This window comes from Amphiura filiformis, chromosome 8, assembly GCF_039555335.1.
Source record: "Amphiura filiformis chromosome 8, Afil_fr2py, whole genome shotgun sequence".
Classification (NCBI taxonomy): Eukaryota; Metazoa; Echinodermata; class Ophiuroidea; order Amphilepidida; family Amphiuridae; genus Amphiura; species Amphiura filiformis.
This window is the reverse complement of record NC_092635.1, coordinates 57,986,689-58,008,023: the sequence shown is the minus strand read 5'-3', so window position 1 is coordinate 58,008,023 and position 21,335 is coordinate 57,986,689. Positions and strand designations below refer to the sequence as shown.

Below are 21,335 nucleotides of genomic sequence, written 5' to 3'. Positions count from 1 at the left end.
CGCGAAGCGCGCGAAAATTTTGTGTTGAAGGGGGCACCCAAATGAAAGTATAATTCTATGCATGGTGGGTTAAGGTTTCCACTTCTTTCCTATAACAAAGTATTATCGTGTCGAAAGGGTATCCAGGTCTGATAGGTGCCCCCTTAGCCCGTGTGCCCGGGGGCGCGGCCCCCAGAGCCCATAGGAGTTACGCCACTGCATCTGGGGAGCCTCATCTACAAACACTTTCAAGAAACTCTTAAAAACACACTTGTTCTGATTGTTTATATAAGCATTTTTGCTCCTGTTATTTTTGCAAAAGCATGCACAGTAGGTGTGTACATGTATAAGGTGTGTAGCCGTGGTGTGGGGTGGGTGTGTGTGGGTGTATGTATGTATATGTAAATCACATGGTACCCTTCTTGATATCGCCTTCATTATTTTCTAATACGTGATATCGATGTTCACCCCATCAACGGCAGGAAAGTGACAACTATAGGAATGGTCTATACAATGACAAATATGTTTCATTACAGAGGCACCGAAAGACAACACGTTGCCGATGATTATGCATTGAGGATAAATATGGGAACACTTCAATGCCAGGTTAGTTTGGCATAATCATACAAACATACAAACTGAACCATATTGAGGTAAATTTGTTTTTGTAATAGATGCACTATCTAATCGTGTACATTATGACACCACATCGAATCCAACGTGACCTCAAGAAGTAAAGTTACAAGCAATTGAATAGACGAAGGTCCCGTTTTAAAAGTGACAAACTGGCCTATACAAGACGCAAAAAGATTCCAACAAGCGCAAGAAAGAGTCTCTTCAATGAAGCTTTATTTTAAAGACCCATTCAGTGATCTCAGTGAATGTGTAAGAAAATTAAAATTGTTTACAAATTGCTTGAAAGTGAAAGATAAGTCATTTAAATTGTCATTTGGCATTTTTGAAATGAAAAATTTGGCATAAAACAAGGAAAACAGCAGTATTGACGAAGTTGAAGCCCCATTCAAATACATGTAGCTAATTTATATACTAGTATATATTCGTATAAATTCCTTATCTTTGTTTTTAAAATACATGGCTTTCGGCTGAACCACCAGCAGGCTATGTTAACACATTAATGGCAATGACATAGGTACCAAAATCGGAATTATGATGATTTTTACGATTGTTCGGATGAGCAAATCACTGAATGGACCTTCAAATCAGTATTCATTTCCGTTTTTACTTCTCTGTACTTTTCATAACTTGCATTTTATTTGTCAGCTCGTTTGATTCAGTTTTCTTTTGTTCCTTTTGTTTTAAATCAAAGGCACACACAAATTAGCCATTTACCACTCTCAAACCAGATGTCTAGTCCGTGGAGTTTTGAATAGGCCATGCAGTTTGTCACTTTTAAAACTGGACCTTCGTCTAATCAAATGCTTGTAACTTTGCTTCTTGAAGTTACATTGGATTAAGTGGGGTGTCATAATGAGCCCTACTTAAAAATAATTTACCCCAATATAGTTCAGTTTTGAAATTGTGATTATTTTTCCAAGTGTAATGATACTGGCTTTTTGGAGCAGTATACTTCAGAACAACAACAACAAAACCAACAAAACAAAAAAAAAAACCAAAAAACCAACCAACAACACCAAAACAAACAACGAATCGCTTATTAAAATCCAACTTCAACAATTATCCGTTAATAAAAAAAATTTGATACAAATACTGGAGTCTTAAAGAATTCTTTTTTCATAATACGACAAATCGATACACTATGATTTCACATAGAGTATTGTTAGTGACGTCATACGTGGGCTCGCAGTGAAACACCCTGATCAACTTCTACCAACGCAGACGTTCTGTACCAATCTCAATATCAGTATTTGCTCTGCGACAGAAAATGTCAAATCAGTAAGTAATTGCCATTCTTTCATACATTTTATTGAAACTAAAATCAAATTTTCATAAAACCGTTAGAAATTGTTTTGTTATTCAAATTTTTTTTCGCCCTTTGAAAAATTGTTAACTTACATGTAGTTCATGTGTGTAAAAGTAAAATTTCCACCGATCTTTTATAAAATCACCATGAACAATTTAGGGCTTACGATTTGAAATTAATTCGTACTCTAGTCCGGTAAACATGAGTAGATTTAATCTTTCCCGAGAGAAGTCCTTTTGCGAGGGTTGAGCTTTCGGAACTCTAGCGAATGCCATCTTCAGAGCAACTAAATAAACATCCCAGCAAACACAAAACGTTTTCGACATTATTCGCAAAAGGTCATAAAAGGTTGTCAGAAAACGTTTAAATGTCGGGTTATATAAAGGGTATATTAAGGGTATAAAACGTTTTCCTAACATTAAAAATCATTTTTTGATAATCTACTGCTCAGCAAACAAAAAATGTTTTAGAGAAATTGTGACGTTTGCAGAATTGATATGCCAAGATTCCATGAATTTCCTTTCTAACCACTCGGTGTTCATGTCCAAAATCTTGGTATTGTCCCAGTCAATGTCGTGTTCGTTTTGCCACACATGCTCCAATGTAAACTTGGTCACTAGATCCACAAGGTATAGAATAGATAGCTTGTGGCTGGAGATCTTTGGGAATAGGGTCCTTGGGGTGTACACTTTGACATGTCCTATTGACAGTTCCTCTAGTGTATATAATGCGCATCATGATGTTTATTTAGTTGTTCTGAAGATGACACTCGCTAGAGTTCCGAAAGCTGAGAACTCTTTAAAAGTTGCAGTAATTCCTATTGACTGGTCATGCTACTCAAAATTTATCATCAATGTACACAATACTGCAAAATAAATGAAATTGTGCTTGGTATCTTGCACCTGCGCCCCAGATGTCTAGCAGTCACGCAGCAGGAGGACATACTAGATATTGACTGACGTGTGAAGGGTAAAATATCGAGGAAGGAGTAAAAGAGTATTTGTATTCAATAAAACACATGAAGTAAAGTCAAACAGTCTTAGTCCGTCTCTTTTATTGTGTACCTTTATGAAGAATCTTGAGAAGCAGGAAAACCACATCAATAAGCTAAGAATTACTGCAACTTTAAAATCATGGGTATGTGCATATAAGAGATCTCTGTGTCATCAATTCTGCATCGATTAGGACAAATGAGGTATCAAGCTGTGCGAAAAAAAATTATCTGTAACATTACTTCTGGAAAGTATTGATTTAAGACCCCAACTTTGACTTATGAACCAAAATCAATCAGGATACTTTCTTTTGGGGATGGGTTTATATTTTTGTTAGATAGCTGTGACAGTCTACAACCCACTAGGTCGCAACACATCTTCTGTAATCAGAATTCCTGTAAATGGAGAGCACTACAAAGTGACTGGGTCGGACGGTTCACTTCAAATATCTCAGGTAACATTAAAATATGCTTTTGGATAGCATTCACAGTCTACAATAGACTAGGTCGCACTATTCTACACTCTTACACAAATCTAATCAAATTTGACTATACCAGTAAAATAACTTGATCAGAAATCATGTCAAATTTGCCACAGTTTGAATCATAATTGACATTATTTTAGTTTAAATTTGACTAGGGAGATCTTATTTTAATAGTTATCTACAGTCGACTAGACCTTAATAGGAGTGTATTGGCTATTTTGGTATTTTTGTGCACAATATAGTTACAAAACATAACGGCCGAAACTAAACGGATTAGAAGAAATCGTGGAAATGCTAACAAAACGTTATCGTTTATGGCTAAGACACCGGCACTGGGTTACAGTACATACTTTGTGAATATGCTACCCAGCGGTAAGTTCAATACAATTATTGTTTTATATTATGAATTCTCTATTATCTGTTTGCACAAAGTGGAGAAGTGAGCAATAAAGTGTAATTCCAGCATAATATATATATATAGGCCAAGCACCACTAATTAGAGCTGGTAGTGCTTGAAAAAAAGAGAGGGACTATTTTTTTGTATGGCATCTGAAAAAGGTGCTTAAAAATCACTGGAAAATACAAAGCTGTATAGTCAAAAATGTGCACATTTCAGAGTACCGTACAGAACTGACATGTTTTGAACCGTTATTTTACAGTTTTGATGAAAAGTTGCCCCAAATTCATCCGCTGCACATCGATTTTGCTGTCTAACCAGTGGGCTCTAGTCCAATCTGTTCCTCAATACTTTAAATAGGGATGACCAATGAACCATCAACTTGATTAGAACACTCCCAGAGGATGATTTAAGGAAGCCCCACCATGCACTGTAAAAGTGTTATCACTAGAGTTTCAACTGCCACTTAACTTTTCAAATCCCATTGAACTCTGTGCAAAAGATGTTGTTTTAGAATTGCCCGTGTGTCATTATTAGTTGGTCGATTTCAGATCTAAAGTGATGTATGCATGAAGGATAATCCACACCTTCTGTAGATAACATAAAATGTGAAATCGACCAACCTTTAGAAGGTGTTTTTATTGTAAATATATCTGTCCAAATTCAAATTTAACCATGCACGTGTGTATGCAGTGGGCGGGCAGTGGTGTGTGTTCACTCACACAGCTGTGCTAACCGCAAGACTTGCTGGGAAGTGCTTAAATCATCCTCTGGAACACTCCCATAGACATGCAGAGAGCTCAACTGTGCACTGCTTGCACAGACATTTCTAAATTGATCTCATTCTTTTATTTTTCAATATTTTTCTGTAAAAATTGAGGAAGTTAATGCCATTTATATTTTGTAACTATCTTGCAAATTACAGCAACATAACTTATTTCATTTTCCTGTAAGTGCGAGTCAAAATTGGTCCATCGCCACAGTGCGCTTAATTGCCAGTGGCTGAGTTCAGCACTGCTCAAGAATGGCACAAAATATTCATGTCAATAATTTCAGGTGAAAAACGTGGCCTACTGAGCTGAAATTTGGCAGAGTTGCCAGTAATACCTCTATCATACCCTCTGTAAAAAGGTTAAAATATTAAACAAGTAGATCTCGAGTTACAAATTAAATCACCAGCTTCCCTTTGGAATTTCCATACTCCTTTCGAATCATGCTAAGAAGACACCTTTCTGAACATAAATGTGAAGTTTCGTGCTCATTTGATGTATTTTTCACCTGAAATCAACCCTAAACGTTTTCTTATATTTAAGCCCATACCATCTACAACTTGCTGCTGGCTATACCTTGTTTAGAACTTTCAAAAGAAGTACCTGAATGTGCAACCATAACTGTTTCAAAATAGCCCGCGAAAGTCATGCAGGTAATTCCGAGGTCATCTATTGAATTGTTTTGTTTTGAATGAGGAATACTACGGGAACCAGCACCTTTTGTTAGAAGTTACACATGAGCATGATGAGTGAAGTGGATAACCTCTATTGTTGTGAATGAGTCAATGACCTTCAATGACACTTATGATTTAATTTGCATACACCTACTAATTGGTCATATTAAACCCAATAACATCGAAATTTTTGGTTGTGAAAAAAAGTTTACCTGGACTTTGTCTAGTGCAATTTTAATTTTGTGCCATATCGGCCATCTTGGATGATTTTTGGCAAATGTTCGCTAAATGCATGATTTCAATGCCTCGGTTTGAAATTTTTTTTTATGCCATTGACTAGTAAAGTGCCATTTCATAAGAAACCCCTTTGATACTTTCACAATATGCTTGTTTCATGTTTGCATATATGTTAAAATCAAGAAATATATAAAGGTAAATATATGCTTATGCCAATGTTGCTCCCAATTGATATTTTTGGACCTTGTCATTTTATTTCGTTCCAATGACCGGTCAGAATGGGAAACTTTGAAAATTCATAATTCGAAAAGTGTTTGGCCGAATTTGACCATTTAACCACCAAAATACTTCTATTGATGAGTTCTATCCAGAAAACAATCTTTTGTAGCAATAGGGCCAACATGAAATTTTGATGGTTATCCCTACTTTAAAACAAACAAGTCTCAGGTCATCACAATAATATGTGACCGTACAGCACGAATGAGCCGTAAATGTCCTCAATTGTATTCTGAGTTACAGTGTAAAATGGGCATGAAGGTCGTATTCATAGGTACCTCAATTTGGTGCTACGTGTACCTCATTTAATGAGATACACGTAGCACCAAATTGAAATACCTATGAATATGACCTTCATGCCCATTTTACACTGTAACTCAGAATACAATTGAGGACATTTACGGCTCATTCGTGCTGTACGGTCACATATATGTTGAAATTTTGTTATTGGGATTCACCCTTCTACTCTTTTAAGAGTAGAAGGTTGAATCCCCAGATGACAAAATTGTTAATAATCTCTTTTCACTGTGAGAGTTTTATCTATGAGAAGATCGTGCTTGAAATTACCAACTTTTCCTTTGAAACCTGTTTATAGAAAATAAGTGGTATTGAACATATAGAGCGTCCTTGAAAGCTGACATCTTTCTTTTCTTTACAACAGACAACGAGCCTGTTTCAACCCATGCTTTTGTAGGAAACCCTGACGCGGAAGATATTGTATTGGAAAACGGAGTAAGCTTCAAAATTATACCAAACCTGATTAGACATCACATTCCCCACTATATACACCCCGCTTACACAGACACACATAATGACAAAGTTTGAAACCTTTTCGCTATGCTATTTTTCTAACCTTAAATTACAGAACATTGGCCAAAATATTGCCATAAAAAATTGTTCTTAGATATTTGTCACAGCTGATATTAAAAAGTGCGCCAAGTTTGTACTCACAACAACAAACGATTATTTATGTGTTTTGTCAGCGTGTTTTTGGAATAGTATTAGACTATTAAAAAGTAAATGAATTTTTAAAAGTTTTATGAATTTTATACCAAAACTATGAACATCCAAATATTTTTAGGTCAACTGTTTTTCGGTCTTAGATTAATGTTTGTAATACATTTAAAATGATGTTGAAGTTTCACCTCGTTTTTAATAATATTTTTGAACGTCACATGATGATATATATACAAAATGTTGAACCTCATGCGAATCGTGAATCATACGTATACTGTTCTGGACTGGCTGTTTTTGTAATGATTCGTAAACACATTTTAAAATATAACTTTTGATAAGATAAACATATGAGTCAAATACCTCAACATAAAAACAAAAAATATGGTGGTTTAAATATAATTTACACATTGGTTCCAAATATATGTTCAGAAAATGTTCAATACATACACAGTACACTGAGTACAGTGTTTGTACACTTTAAGACTGTAATGAAACAATAGGATCTTCCTAAGAAAAGAGTCACATTTATACCAATACAACTTTCTCATCAATTTAAATAATTATTATTGTATTTTTCATTATTTTTAAGTTGGTAAAATTGACCTTCAATGGTAGCACAGGTCAACTTAAAAGTATGACGGATGTCAAGTCCGGCATGAGTACCAGTGTTAGGCAATCGTTCTACTACTATGTGAGTAGTGAAGGAGACAGTGACAGCTCCCAAGGATCGGGGGCATATATATTCCGACCAAACTCAACGGAACCAGTATCGTTGTGTGTCGATAAATTGATAAGTTTTGAAGTTCTTAAGGTATGTACTCTTTGATCAGCTCGTAATCAGCGGGCCGCATAACATCGCGGATTAATATCAAAATATTTTATATTGAGAATTTTCATGTGACATCCCGCCAGAAGCATAATGAATTATTAATTCAAGTCCCATATTTTGTCTACTTTTTTAGCACACAAAATAAAATAGCATCCAACGTTGATATAGAAATGGTACTACACTATGTTTAATAAATACGCATCTTAAATTATTAATGATGTTTTAAATAATTTCAATGAATATTTTTATTTACAGAAAGTTGAAAATAAATGATGACGATTTGAAGGCTACTTTAAAAAACATTTGATAAAGAAAATGCTTTTTGGAATTAGTATTTTATAATTAAGATAGCTTGTTTTAACTTCATAATTAAAACATATATGGTCATTTCCAGCCAAAGCGGGACAAAATTCTCTCTGGTCGCCATTTTAAAAATGTTTTCCTTTTCAATTTTAGACTTACCAAATAAGAAGATCATATCTAGTGAATCATCAGGTTGAAGTGCCATCGGATTGAAAAATAACTTTTCTTGCTAGACCAAATAAAGTGTTAAATGCGCATATGCATGTTAACCACGAATTTAAGCCTTTTTCACCTGTTGTACGCCATAAAATTTCACTTTATTTAATATCTTTCAATATTGTACGTGTGACCCATAATACACTAGAAATCGGTTAAGATTTTGAACGTAGAATATAATTTTATTACACATATCTACAAAGAAATATCTTGGTTATTACAAATTTTAAGAAAGAACCAGGTGTACGGGTAAGATTGTGTCAATTCTTTGAGCTCTTTCCAAAGTGGCTGTCATTTAACATTACTGCATTAGTTCGAAAGATTAGAATAAATGCTTTATAGAATTATAAGCACATTGGACGTGACATAATATGCTCCATCAATAACGTGATTTCCTTTATTAATGACATTTTAAAGTAGAAAGTTAACATAGAGAGAATTTTGTCCCGTTTTCGCTGGACTTGACCATATATCAATTCCTTTTAGGGTGATATTTCGCATGAAATACACCAGCAATGCACATCTTGGCTGAGTCAGGTAATCAGAGTATACAAAGATGAAAGAGCTGCAGAATTTGAATGGACAGTTGGTCCGATTCCGTACAAGTAAGTGTTTAGAGCATTCATATTTTATTTTGATAATTTGCAAAGCACAGTATCTTTACCTCCTGATTTTCATCGGAATGTTATTGCCGAATTGCACGCACCCAACTCTAAATCGTCCACGTCCGCATCTACAGAGGGCGGCATAACCGTCTTGGATAGGAATGATTTATAGTATTCTGTTATTGTTGGCAATGCAAACAACCATGCCGGTTTGTTTTTGGTGTATATTTGTTTGAAATGTTTTTAAAACGTTATAAATGTGCGTTTTGTCAACACCGTCATTATGTAAGAATGTTTTGCATACAGTTTTAAAAACGATTTTTAAATATTATTAAAACGTTGTCTGCTAACTTTTTGTGATTACATACATACATACATACATACATCGATTTATATTGCGCCTATACAATTTTAGCTCTAGGCGCATTACAATAAGAGAAAACAAAGAAAGAAATAGCAATTACAAGAAATGGATCAAATTGGAAAAAGATGGGTTTTTAAAAGCTTTTTGAAGCTGGCCAGTGTTTGGGCCTCCCTGATGTTGCATGGGAGGTTGTTCCAAATTCGAGGACCAAAGGAAGTGAAGGCGTTATCACCAGCTAATTTGATTGTGGGAGGAATGGAGAGCCGTGTAGTATCCATGGAAGAGCGTAAATGACGAGATGTGGTTACTGGGTGTGCAGTTAATATTGAGTGTATTTATTGTTTTATGTCAAACAAATCAAAGCATTAACAGCTGTTATCATTACGCTATTAAAAGCTGACGGGTTGGCGCCTAGATAGCTATTAACCTCCTTTTTAAGCTGGTCCGTTTCACAATACTAGAAATATGAGGCGGGAGTGCATTCCATGTGCGTGCTGTAGATAGAATGAAGCTCATGACTATGAACAAGGTTAGATCTTGGGAGTTGAACTGCGAGGACGTGAGATCTAACCATGCTAACTGAGCGGCGAAGACGAGGGTCAGTCTGGAGCTGGTCAGGACGTAGTTGGCATAGTAACAATTTAAAGAATTAATCATTTTCGGAATAAAATAGAGGGTAATTCATGTACATTGTGGTTCCGTTTTCCTCATTAGAGACAAAGTTGGCAAAGAAATCATCACACGATTCGATACAGACATAGCAAACAACGGGACATTCTACACCGATGCCAATGGAAGACAGATTTTAAAACGAATGTAAGTAAGAAATGACACCATACCCTTTCTGAGGTCACATTCATCTTGCTTTAAGGAAATCCTCATTTTCACTTAACTCATGTTTTATTTAACGCGAACGATATGATTTATAGAAGAATTATATACTAAGTGAAAAATATGATATTAAATTAAAATAATTAAAAAAAAACATACCGGTAATTAAAGCTAGTATAAAAGCAAAATGAAGCACATATTATATTAATTGACATTAGCCTGTCATTCTTCCCGAGTGTCCTTTTGCAAATTAACCCTAAATTGTCTAAGCTAAGTTTTACACCTCTTCCACTACACTATTTAACTGAAATATCATTCGAGCTTAAGGTTGTCGGTTTGATGTGACACACCAAGGGATCTAAATTCATATAACCTAATTGTTTCCCATTTTTCAGACGCAATCATAGAGACACGTGGATTTACCTGTCAGAAGACCCTATATCGGGGAATTATTATCCTGTCAACAGCAGAATATTCATCAATGTCAGTACATGATTATACGTCCAGTCGCTTACTTATTTCGCTGATATATAGCAAAACAATTAAAAAACTAATAGCAGTTTTGTTAAAAGAAACACCTCACCCTTGCACACATGACTGCAGTTTAAACAGTATTAAGCTATTTAGTTGCAGACAGTCTTGGCCATAAATGGAATTTCGCAAACAATTTAATCGGTATGCTTCGACTATATTTATAAATACGTATTTATAAATACGCACGTTACCACCGCCGCGCTACCATAACAGCAAACACAAAAACGTTTTAAAAACGTTTGAAATAAGTTATATTTTGGCTTTTGGTTTAGGTAAAAACATTTTAATAACATTAAAATGTCGGGTTATAAAGGTCATGATAACGTTTTAAAACGTTTTGTATGAAAACACACTGCAACAATATTTTTAAATGTTTTCAAAAAATGTTATTGTAAACTATTTTTGCAAACATTTTTGCAAAATATTGTGTCAATACTTAAATAACATTATGTTAAAATATTTGAACCCAGCAAACACAGAAATGTTCTCAAAATGTTTTTTTAAAACCTTTTAATAATGTCGGGTTATATAAAGGTTATGAAAACGTTTTTAAAACGTTATTGAAAATATTTTGGGCAAACATTTTTCGCAAAATATTTGTTCAACCCCAAAATAACATTTTGTTTAGAATGTTTTGTATCATGTTTTCAAGAATGTTTTTGGAATGTTATTAAAACGTTTTTATACCCTTTATATAACCCGACATTTAAACGTGTTCTGTAAAACATTTTGTTTGCTGAGCAGTAGATTACCAAAAATGTTTTTTAAGGTTATGCAAACGTTTTATACTCTTAATATACCCTTTATATAACCCAACATTTAAACGTTTTCTGACAACCTTTTATAACCTTTTGCGAATGATGTCGAAAACGTTTTGTGTTTGCTGGGATACCAGCTTGTAGATAGGTAGTCTGGAAGTAACCTCCTACACAGCGGGTGGTCTTCCTGTACATTTGAATGCAAAGGCGGTAAACAAAACCAGACTGTGCAGCAAAATGGTCTATTTTGTTTGACTTTGTGATATTATTGTAAACGTTTCCGTCGATAAATATTTTTTCCGTAATCAAATACTTTCAAAATGTTGTTTTTGATAACATAGATATGAATTCGGAATCCCCCATATGCAATTCAATTGATTCTTAACTATGATCATATTTATCTAAAGAGTTCCTCTCCATGTCAATGGCATGAGGATTTGGTCACGCTTGCTTGTCTTTGAATGTCGTGCCCATAGGTCACGTGCGTATTTATAAATACGTATTTATAAATATAGTCGAAGGTAGCTGTTAATGGATTTTCTGCATTTTGTTTTCAAAGGATACAACTGGACGACAATTAACAATACTTTCAGACCGATCTCAGGGCGGGTCGAGCATTACAGATGGTACACTGGAGCTTATGGTATATTTTATTGTTTTATATTAACATGGTTAACTTCATAAGTTGATAGTGTCATAGTGTAATTGACAAAATACTGAAAAATAAATAATGTGGCATTCGTGTAAATATATGTCTGAAAAAGGCATTCATAAAAGGCTTTTCTATATCAGGTATGTGAAGGTGTGACGAAATGGTCTGGGAATTATACACATTCTAACCGTTTAAACAGGTTCTTCGTGATCTATCGCTTCATTCACCAACTTACTCCAAAAAAGATGAGATTTTGATACCATCAGAAACCTGTGACTACATTATGATCGTATGCAGCTTTTTGTATATTCGGTTGTATGATTCAGACATATGTAGTCATACATTTTCTGGCTGCCTGAAATTAAGACAATGGAGCAATGTTATATATGTAATGCATAACTTGCAAATGAAAGTTTGGAAATAAGCTTTTGTCGTGGATATCAATTGTACCATACCCCAAAAGAGGATGCTAAATTTACGAAATACCCATTTTAAATGACAAATTTATACCTATGTAGATCCACCGCAGGATATTTGGAAATGACGATCGAGGTGCGGATCCCTTGAATGAAACTGGACAATTTGGAGACGGGCTGTTGATTAGAGGATCACATTACGTAATGTTAACAATGGTGTCTGAAGCAGCTAAAGAGCATAGGAGTCTAGCGGAACGCCTATACATGGCAACCACACCCATGTTTACCGAAAACAATGTAAAGGATTGGCACGAATTATATAAAACATCTGTAAGGGGTCTATTTTATTTGTTTTAGCATTATTTTGAAATGGCATCGATAATGATTGTAAAGGAATAGGAATGCAGGACAAAGATAAGATGGGATGTAATGAAGAACAACAACAATTGAGTGGACGCGGTGAATCAGCCGTAAACTCGGCAAATTGTATTCTGAGTTAAAGTGTAAAACGTATGTGAAGGTCGTATTCATAGGTGTATCAATTCGTTGCGACAAGTATCTTATCAAACGCTGTTTAAATCAATCAATAATAATACTGCTGAAGAGGATAATAAGCTTCTACCTATTTCTATAGAATAGTTGTTGTCTTTGTTTGCTTTGGCTAAATCCTGTTCAAGTGGTAGATAACAAAGCATTGTATTTTGTCTAGGTATGTATAATCAACAATGAACAATGAGAGGATATTTCTGAACCTCGTTGACTTGGGGATGATTTGAAGTGACCGCCAATTATGACTGTTGGATATTTATTACCAGAAATGTAGAAAAAGAGACACATGTAGAACCGATAAAAAATACAATTTTGGTATTATGGTATATATTTTCTAAACACGAAATAAAACAAAATTGACCGTTGTTGTTGTTGTTGTAAATGTTGTTATTGACGACGACGATGATGAAGATGATAATGATGATGATGATGATGATGATGATGATGATGATGATGATGATGATGATGATGATGATGATGATGATGAAACTTACAAAGACAACGAGAAAAAGAATAATGTGTATTTCTAAAATGATTATCAATCCGTTCTTAAATGAATATCTATTACAACTTGTGTCCCATAATTATTAATTGGTTTATAATATGATGTGGGCCATTTATTTTATTATAGCAATCGTTTATGACTCGTGAATTACCGGCTAATATTCATCTGCTTACGTTGGAAGTATGGAACGAAACCAACCTTGTTCTTCTTAGACTTGAACATCAGTATGAAATAGGCGAAGACATTGAATTATCAAAAGCTGCAACGGTCTCGCTGAAGGTAATAGCTATGTTGTCAATAATTATTGCTTTCAGTCTGGTTACTATCACTAGTTTACACCTAAGGCATGATATATTTTTAAACGATCTTTGGTCAACTTAACTCTTTGTCACTTGAGCCAGCCACATTACTTTAGTACACTACAGGTACACACTAAATGTACTTGGCTGGTACTGTGCAGTACCAGGGGAGTACCAGTGTAGTACCAGTGCAGTGCCAGCATTGGTACTGTGTAGGTACTCTGTGTGTACCAGTTAGGTATACCTTGGCGACGGTGTACCTGTGCAGGTGGCACCAATAGGAATATTGTAGTGTATGTGTTTACATGTACACTTGATGCTTCATCACAGCACAGACCCTCTGTGATCAAGACATCATTGTTGAAATCAAATGCGCTAGAACAGTATAAGGCACTGCCCTGTGCATTAATCTGCACTTCAATATTTCCACAAATTAAAGTCATGAGACAGAATGATTTCAGTCACGACCGCTCAGAACCGAGCCATCTTTGATTTTTTATTCCACAAGTAGGCTACCATTTGAACAAAATGGATAACTGGGTAGAATAAAACGTACAATTTTCTTTCTTTTTTAGCAATGCAAAATTCGTACAAATATTTGAATGTTCGGAATATATTTTGTTTGAACTTAAAATGTCTGCACTTACTTGATTAGAGCGTACAATATTGCAAATTCGTCTCTAGAATAGTATAAAATCGTTTTGATTTTGCAGAATGCGGTATAGCGATTCGTATGTTTACATGATATCAGACATTCAAGTTAGCAAACGAAGGAGGCACATATACGGCAACAACAGATCCTTGTTGTATATTTCAACAGAATTGATCCGTAACATAAATTTACGGACGAACTGATATTCGGCATTCTGCAAAACTCATAACGAATTATGTTATATACACCTCTTGTCATCCTTGATTCTTTTCCGTAGGATTTGTTTACCATTTTTGATGTTAAGTCTGCAACAGAAATGACTCTTAGTGTAAACCAAGTTAAAAACGATGCCAAACGTTTGCAATGGAGAAGCTTAAAACATCCAGAATTCGAAGGTAAGATAGTTACATAGGACGCAAGTTATCTACCCCTATAGTAGTATGCAGAAAAAGTAACATATGAAATTTTTAAAATACCTCATGCAATGTATGGATAATGTGTAATTTGCGTGTCTATTCGTATTTCTGATATTTTCACATGTTAACGGTAATGTTTGTTTTTCATTACACACAGATCTGGTGGATAATTCGGTGGACGCAGAATCTATCGACATCAATAACATAACTTTAACACCGTTTCAGATTAGAACCTTTCTGTTAATTGTTCAAAAACGCTAAATTATTATGACCATGAAGTAGTTTCTGAAATCCGTGAAACAGTCTAATGGTCAATGAAAAATGACAATTACTTTGTAAACAAATTGTTTGCCTCGTAAATAAACCCATATCGCCTTTGACAATGGATTTTTGCATTCTTGTATTGCGTTTAAGTATAATTGTTAAAAATAAATTTGATATATATATTTAAAACCTTGGCAGGATGTCGCCCTGAACGACGCGGATGTTTTCAACACCAATATCAGTCTCCTCGGTAGCCATCTTCATCAAATAGTCGATGAGAACAATGAATAGGAATGGAACTAGAACATACCCCTGCAATACGCCAGTAGACACTAGGGATCCGAGATATTGCAATCTACCATTACGGCGCTTTGTGAATTGGTATAAAGTACAGGTATTGCCTTTGCAATTCTCTCTGTGATACTATAGTGCCGCAAAACGGAAAACTTCATCTTCATGTTGATTGAATCAATGGCTTTCTTGAAGTCAGTGAATGTTACAGTTTGTGGAAGTTGGAACGACTTCAAGGTTTTGAACGACTTAATAGATTCGCTGACGATTGTGCCTTGCTTGAATCCTCCATTCCGCGGGCACAGGTACAGCTGACCAGAACAGCGGCTACAGCAGAAAGCCTGGGTCTCATCATCTAAAACATTACCATCAATTGCAATCCACAGCCATCACGCCAAATATATGGAAAACCCATCAAAGCATGTCACCGATGATTCCATGATGGGCTCTAGCGCCATCGACCTCTCCCGACGGAAGGCGCTTGCATGGTATGCATTTTGGAAATGGGAGAAGTAGGTCCACAATCGCAATTGCAACAGAAGTCAAGCTTTTTCACATCACTTATGTTACAGTATTGCTCTATGGCTGTGAGTCCTGGGTGATATCTACTGATATGGAAAATCAGATCAACGCTTTTGGTACATCATGTTACAGAATGCCGAATATCAAGCGCACATCCCTTGGCATAAATAGTCTTGGTAAATGATGTTTTATTGCCATCATAGGAGTTTTCCAGAAAAGTCATTATAAACATTATAAACCATGATTATAAGGGAGCTTCCCCTAGTTCATGATATAGGATTCGGTAGACACTGGTGGCCAGGGTAAAAAATCTTTTTTCTTGATAGTCTTTTAGTATAATATTATTGATTTCAGACTGAAATTACTGAAACACCCTTCTAGCTTCCCGATGATCTTTAAATGAGTAATTGCAGTTGAAATCTATACACCCCCTGTGGAATTCGTGACCTTAATCTCCCACAAAGGGGGTGTAGATTTCAAATGGAGTCACCCATTAATAAACCTCACTTTGAAATTCATGCGCCTTGTGTGGAAGATTAAGGTCATGTCTGTCAAAGGTAGTGTGTGGATTGCAACTTGGATAGCCAAATACGGGAACGGATACATTGCAGTAACAATTATAAGAATGATTAAGCAATTATCTGTTTCACATTATAAAAAAAGCTAACATATGGGAAGCTTCGGCGCGGCGGAAATCAATACTAAAGCTGGATAAGTTTGTCTACTTTGATGATAATACTTCACGGTTAACAAGAAATTAAAATTACTTTGTAAACAAAACGTTTGCTTCGTAAACAAACCAATATCGCCTCCTAGTTTCAAAGGCCATGTGTTTAGTATCTATCTATATTTATCTATATATCTATCTAAAGCATGTGATTTGTATATACTCTGGACCTCGTCGATACCCGATACAGGATTGTTTCCTGCGGACTCGGTTTCGGTGTCATACGGCTCATTCATTAGCAATTAGTGAAAAATATGCTACATAGATAAAGTTTTAATTTAAAGATGGCTGCACCGGGAACCTTGTGTCTGCTTGTGCTGGTATTTATTGCCTTATTTCAGTTGTCGCTCAGTACCTGCGGATATCAGGTAAGTTTGCCTAAAAACAATTCCCTATGACCTTATTGTATTGTACTTATAGCATGTACAATCTGTATCTGTACAATCATTTTCTCCACACAAATATTGTGCCTCACAAATCAGGTGTTTATGGAGTGATTTGAGCCACAGTGGTCCGCGACAGTCAGTATGCATAGGCCTTGTATACTGGGTTTTACCAAGGCAGTTAAGTTTGTGCCCCGTGTCATTACCGCTCCTGTTTTCAGACACTTCTGAACCACACACGATCAGAAAAAATATGGGAACCACAGATAAAAAAATAAAAAAATGGTCGCCACCGGTGGCAAGAATTTTCGCACTTTCATACGTCTAAGTTCATTTTCAAAGTGCGAACTGTAGTCAGTGAACATAAAATGACGAAATATCGACAAGAATAGTCACCTTTTGACCTTAAATGCAGCTTATTTAGCCAATGTCAACATAGTGTCATCAGGTAAAATATTTTCCTAACCTATTTCATTAACATTATGGTACTTCAATATAACAGCAATGGAAACAAAGGCGCAAAATTATATTCGTCATATTACTGCACAAATAATTTTGACAAAAAATGACGTCACGGACGTAAACATTAGTCTCATAATTTGCATATAGTCGCCATTGATCCAGCTAGTTCATCAAGATCCTTGGTTCGTTATTGGTCTAGGTAGTTATACGCGATGTCTGTGGGTTTGGCATAGTACACTTTAAACATATTAAATTGCACATTTATTCTCCCTCCTCATTTTTGTTTTTGTATTTCATTTTTGTTTGTTCTTGCAGGCATGTCCGGAAGTAAAACCCGGTGTAATCAATGTTCATGTTGTACCACATACACACGATGATGTAGGCTGGCTCAAAACAGTCGACCAATATTATTATGGAGGTTTGTATGTATGCTTATATTTATGAATTTACAAGCAATACTTTCTCTTTTCTAATAACATATTCTTTGATAAAGCGGGTTTCTTCGGTGTCCGTGAAATTACCAAAAATGTCACATCACGTTTCACTACCTGGAGAGAATTGATCAAAAATTGAATTCCCTCCTGATTTTCGTCTCTGTCAATAAGTTGATCAGATCACAAGGATGTCATTATAGCTAGAGGCAGTAAACACAAATGGGTCAATGAGTTACATAAAAATGACCTTGTGTGGTATTTAGTTCACAGGAAGTGATTTTTGCCTGAGGCAATTTGTGGTTAAATGTTGATCTCTCACTACAAGAGTTATTTACCGTCGATTTGGTTGAAGAAGGAGGTGAGACATGATCAAATCTCTCTAGGTAACAAAACGTAATGAAAAATGGCGACGTTGTTGTTGCAGTTTGGTGGTTTTTGGTCTATTTCTCTCTGTAGACTCCTGTATGTTCACCATCACGTTCTTCTTCATATCAATATTTTTCTTCTCTCTCAATTTTCCCCTTCTTTGTCACTGTTTTATAAAGCATAAAACATTTATGTAATCTTTGTTTATGTTTTTAATAATTCTCGATTGCTCTTTATAGTGACATTCCCGTTGCTCTTCATTCATCGGAAATTTTTTAATCTAAGTATGTGGGTATCTTTACTCTACTAATTACAGGTAGAAATAACTTTGCTAATAAGAAAGTCCAATACATCTTGGATTCTGTTATCACCGCGTTATCGAAAAACCCGGAGAGGCGCTTCATTTACGTAGAGATGGCATTTTTTTGGCGATGGTGGATACAACAGCCAGAGGAAACAAAGATGCTGGTCAAACAACTGGTCAATGAAGGTGGGCTAAGCTTAACGACTGTAGAAGTGACGTTATACGTAATCGGATCAACAACCATAGCAATATTTGACTATATCGCCCTGCGCTACAAGCAAGTTGCACTCATCACCTGTGTATGTCTGGAATCAATCTCTTTGCAAAGATACTAATCTTACAGGTGCGAGTGATAAGCATGATATGGTTCAATGCATAGGTACCGCGTGAACGTTGTAGTGCAGGGCGATGTAGTCAATAATTGTATTAATCTATTGCTATGGTAGTCTTGCGTCACTTCTACATCGAATTGAATGTTCTTGTGCTACATATTATGCGTTTTAAATATTAATCACGTAATATTTATCACATTGTCGCACACTCTTGTCATACAAAAACTACAGTTCATATAATTGGTTTATTGCCACGATAGTATGGTCTAATGCCATTTCGTCTATTCATTACATGGACTAATAACATAATTTGGTCTATTACCAGGAAGGCTAATAACCGCTTAGTGTAATAACCATTACTCTAATTTGGTATAATATCACCAACATCATACAACATTATTTGAAAACAGATGTGTTTTTAAGACTTTCTTGAAGATGGCTAGAGAATGGGCCTCTTGAAGGAGAAGAGTCGGATCATGGGAAGAGTGGAGTTGTTCCAAACTTTACCTAACCATGCTGATGTAGCAATGTTGGTCCATAATTTTCTATTAGGTCGATTAGAATTCATCAACGGTGGTTGGTGTATGAATGACGAGGCCTCAACCCACTATAACTCTATTATTGATCAAATGACGGTTGGCCACAAATTTCTAGAGGAGACCTTTGGAGACTGTGCCAGACCCCGGGCTGCGTGGCACATTGATCCATTTGGTCACTCCAGAGAACAAGCTTCACTTTTTGCACAGGTAAGTTGGTGCGTGTCTGCCTAATACGAGTAAGTAAAGTCTGCACAAAAAGTAACGCAGCTGTTATAAATACGCCTATAGCTTCAGAACTAATAATAGTATTTACAATATTTCAGCATAGCAAAAAGGGCGATTATTTACGCGCATTTTGATACCCCATTTGTCAAATGTCGTTCAAAATTAACAACACAGTAGGGCTTTTAAAGTAAAATACCCGAATTTAAAAGTTGCAGTTTACAGCGATCAGTGGTCATTACGCAAGTATTATGGCCCGTAAAGCTCTCCATTATCTTCGCGCTGACTTCAAATCAATACAAATAGCTGCAACTTTTAAATTCGGGTATTTTTCATTCAAAACAATGCTGTGTTGTTAATATTGAACAAAATTAGACAAATAGGGTGTCAAAATGCGCGTAAATAAATCATCCTTCCTATTATGTTAAAATACTGTGAAAACAATTATTAGTGCTGAAGCTATAGGCGTATTTATACCAGCTGCGTTACTTTTTGTGGAGACTGTACTTCTGGTGTTTGTGATAACGGGTTGTGAAATATTATGTTTTTATATGTGATGATCTAATGTTGATTGTATATGTTAAAAACTGTTCGAGAGCTCTAAAATAACATGTGCAACACTCTAAATGATAGTCATATAAAAATGAAGTACTAGTAAGGGATCAAATCAAAACTCGACCGCCGGTTGCCCGCCGGTTCCGGGCGGTTCCGTCCGGTTGGCAGAGGTCATTGGTATATGAATATTCAAGAATGCATGAGTAGCAACCGCCGGTTGGTTTAAGCACATAACCGGAGAGATTAACAAAATGTCGATATGTTTATTTCGCGATGACAATAGCGCATACTTGAAATTTCACGGTCACAATAGCCATGATAGCCCATACTTTAAAGTACTGCACGATGATCGATCTTTCTTAGTCGCGTGTCTATTGACTTGTCACCAAAGCAAATTAATTTTGGAAATGATTTCTTGTTTATGGTTAAAATTGCTTGAATATATCACTACTGTTTTAATCAGTTAATTTAAGTTCAGAACAGTGTTTCAATGATTTCTATAGGTTAAGTAATTTAGAAGTTGTGAATTTATTATTTTGTGAATCACATAGGCCTGTATTGGTGATGGACAATTATACGAAAGGTCATTAGTTCAAAACTGCCTCCAGAAGATATGATGCGTGCATAAATCACAAAAGAAAATCCCCAGTTGAAGTGATATTGATTGACTAATTTGCTTTGTACTTCATAACTGGGGATTTCTTTTGTGATTTATGCAAAAAAATGTAACTTCAATACTAAAATGAACAAAATTGAGGACAACTTGCCAAAGGAAGATGCATAGGCCTTTTACAACTATTGGTTTTATTTTAGTCCCGGTAGGCTTATTTTGATCCACCTAAAGAGTATTATATCAGAGGAGCTGATCTAACACTCCCGACACACCCCTAAACAGGCAAAAATTGTATTGAAATCAGTCTTTTTGAAGGAAACAAACACACTATCTGTGGTCATCTTATGACTCCCTACATTTTGGTCATCAAAGTTTTTATGACCCCCCCACCCCATTTTTCTTTCCAAACATTTATGACCCCTCCCCCTCTCGTATATTTGGGACACCTCTCCCCCTTCCGAAGAAAATGATAGCCCAAAATGGTACAAAATGGGGTTGATTTTGGGTCTAAAATAGACCAAAAGGAAGATTTTGTAACAACATTTCTGACGACTGAGCAGGAGAGGGGAATGACTTGCCACCCTGCCCCATGGCTAATCTCCATTGGTGCTGATGACGGGCGCGGTGCCGAGGGGTGATGGGATTCGCATATATTTTGTCGATCTTGCAATATCATTAGTTCTT

At 35.7% G+C, this 21,335-nt stretch overlaps 2 protein-coding genes and 1 long non-coding RNA gene across 3 annotated transcripts in view; all 3 read left to right on the top strand.

Annotated features, from left to right (window-relative positions):
- Positions 1 to 3,256: 3,256 nt before the first annotated feature.
- LOC140159285 (uncharacterized) lies at positions 3,257 to 6,550 on the top strand. Its single transcript, XR_011859866.1, has 3 exons — positions 3,257 to 3,367; positions 3,640 to 3,769; positions 6,413 to 6,550. It is a non-coding gene; the product is annotated as an uncharacterized lncRNA (long non-coding RNA).
- A 792-nt stretch (positions 6,551 to 7,342) lies between these two features.
- LOC140159624 (lysosomal alpha-mannosidase-like) lies at positions 7,343 to 15,006 on the top strand. The gene is made up of 9 exons (XM_072183119.1): positions 7,343 to 7,519; positions 8,543 to 8,661; positions 9,740 to 9,841; positions 10,252 to 10,339; positions 11,708 to 11,791; positions 12,319 to 12,546; positions 13,397 to 13,549; positions 14,499 to 14,616; positions 14,795 to 15,006. The coding sequence occupies exons 1-9, from the start codon at positions 7,343 to 7,345 to the stop codon at positions 14,896 to 14,898; spliced, it is 1,173 nt and encodes a 390-aa protein (XP_072039220.1). The 3' UTR covers positions 14,899 to 15,006.
- A 1,647-nt stretch (positions 15,007 to 16,653) lies between these two features.
- Positions 16,654 to 21,335, top strand: part of LOC140159284 (lysosomal alpha-mannosidase-like) — a 30,527-nt gene continuing 25,845 nt past the window's right edge. The window contains exons 1-4 of the mRNA XM_072182703.1: positions 16,654 to 16,809; positions 17,602 to 17,704; positions 18,403 to 18,576; positions 19,275 to 19,468. Coding sequence (XP_072038804.1) covers positions 16,726 to 16,809; positions 17,602 to 17,704; positions 18,403 to 18,576; positions 19,275 to 19,468 — 555 coding nt within the window. The 5' untranslated portion in view covers positions 16,654 to 16,725. The remainder of the gene's footprint in view (positions 16,810 to 17,601; positions 17,705 to 18,402; positions 18,577 to 19,274; positions 19,469 to 21,335) is intronic.

Bases quoted from the DNA above. Each gene is read 5' to 3' on its own strand.
- LOC140159624 (XM_072183119.1), top strand. From the start codon at position 7,343: ATGACGGATGTCAAGTCCGGCATGAGTACCAGTGTTAGGCAATCGTTC. The intron at 10,340-11,707 runs GTCAGTACATGA...TTGTTTTCAAAG, and splicing joins ACAGCAGAATATTCATCAAT to GATACAACTGGACGACAATT. The intron at 12,547-13,396 runs GTAAGGGGTCTA...ATTTTATTATAG, and splicing joins ACGAATTATATAAAACATCT to CAATCGTTTATGACTCGTGA.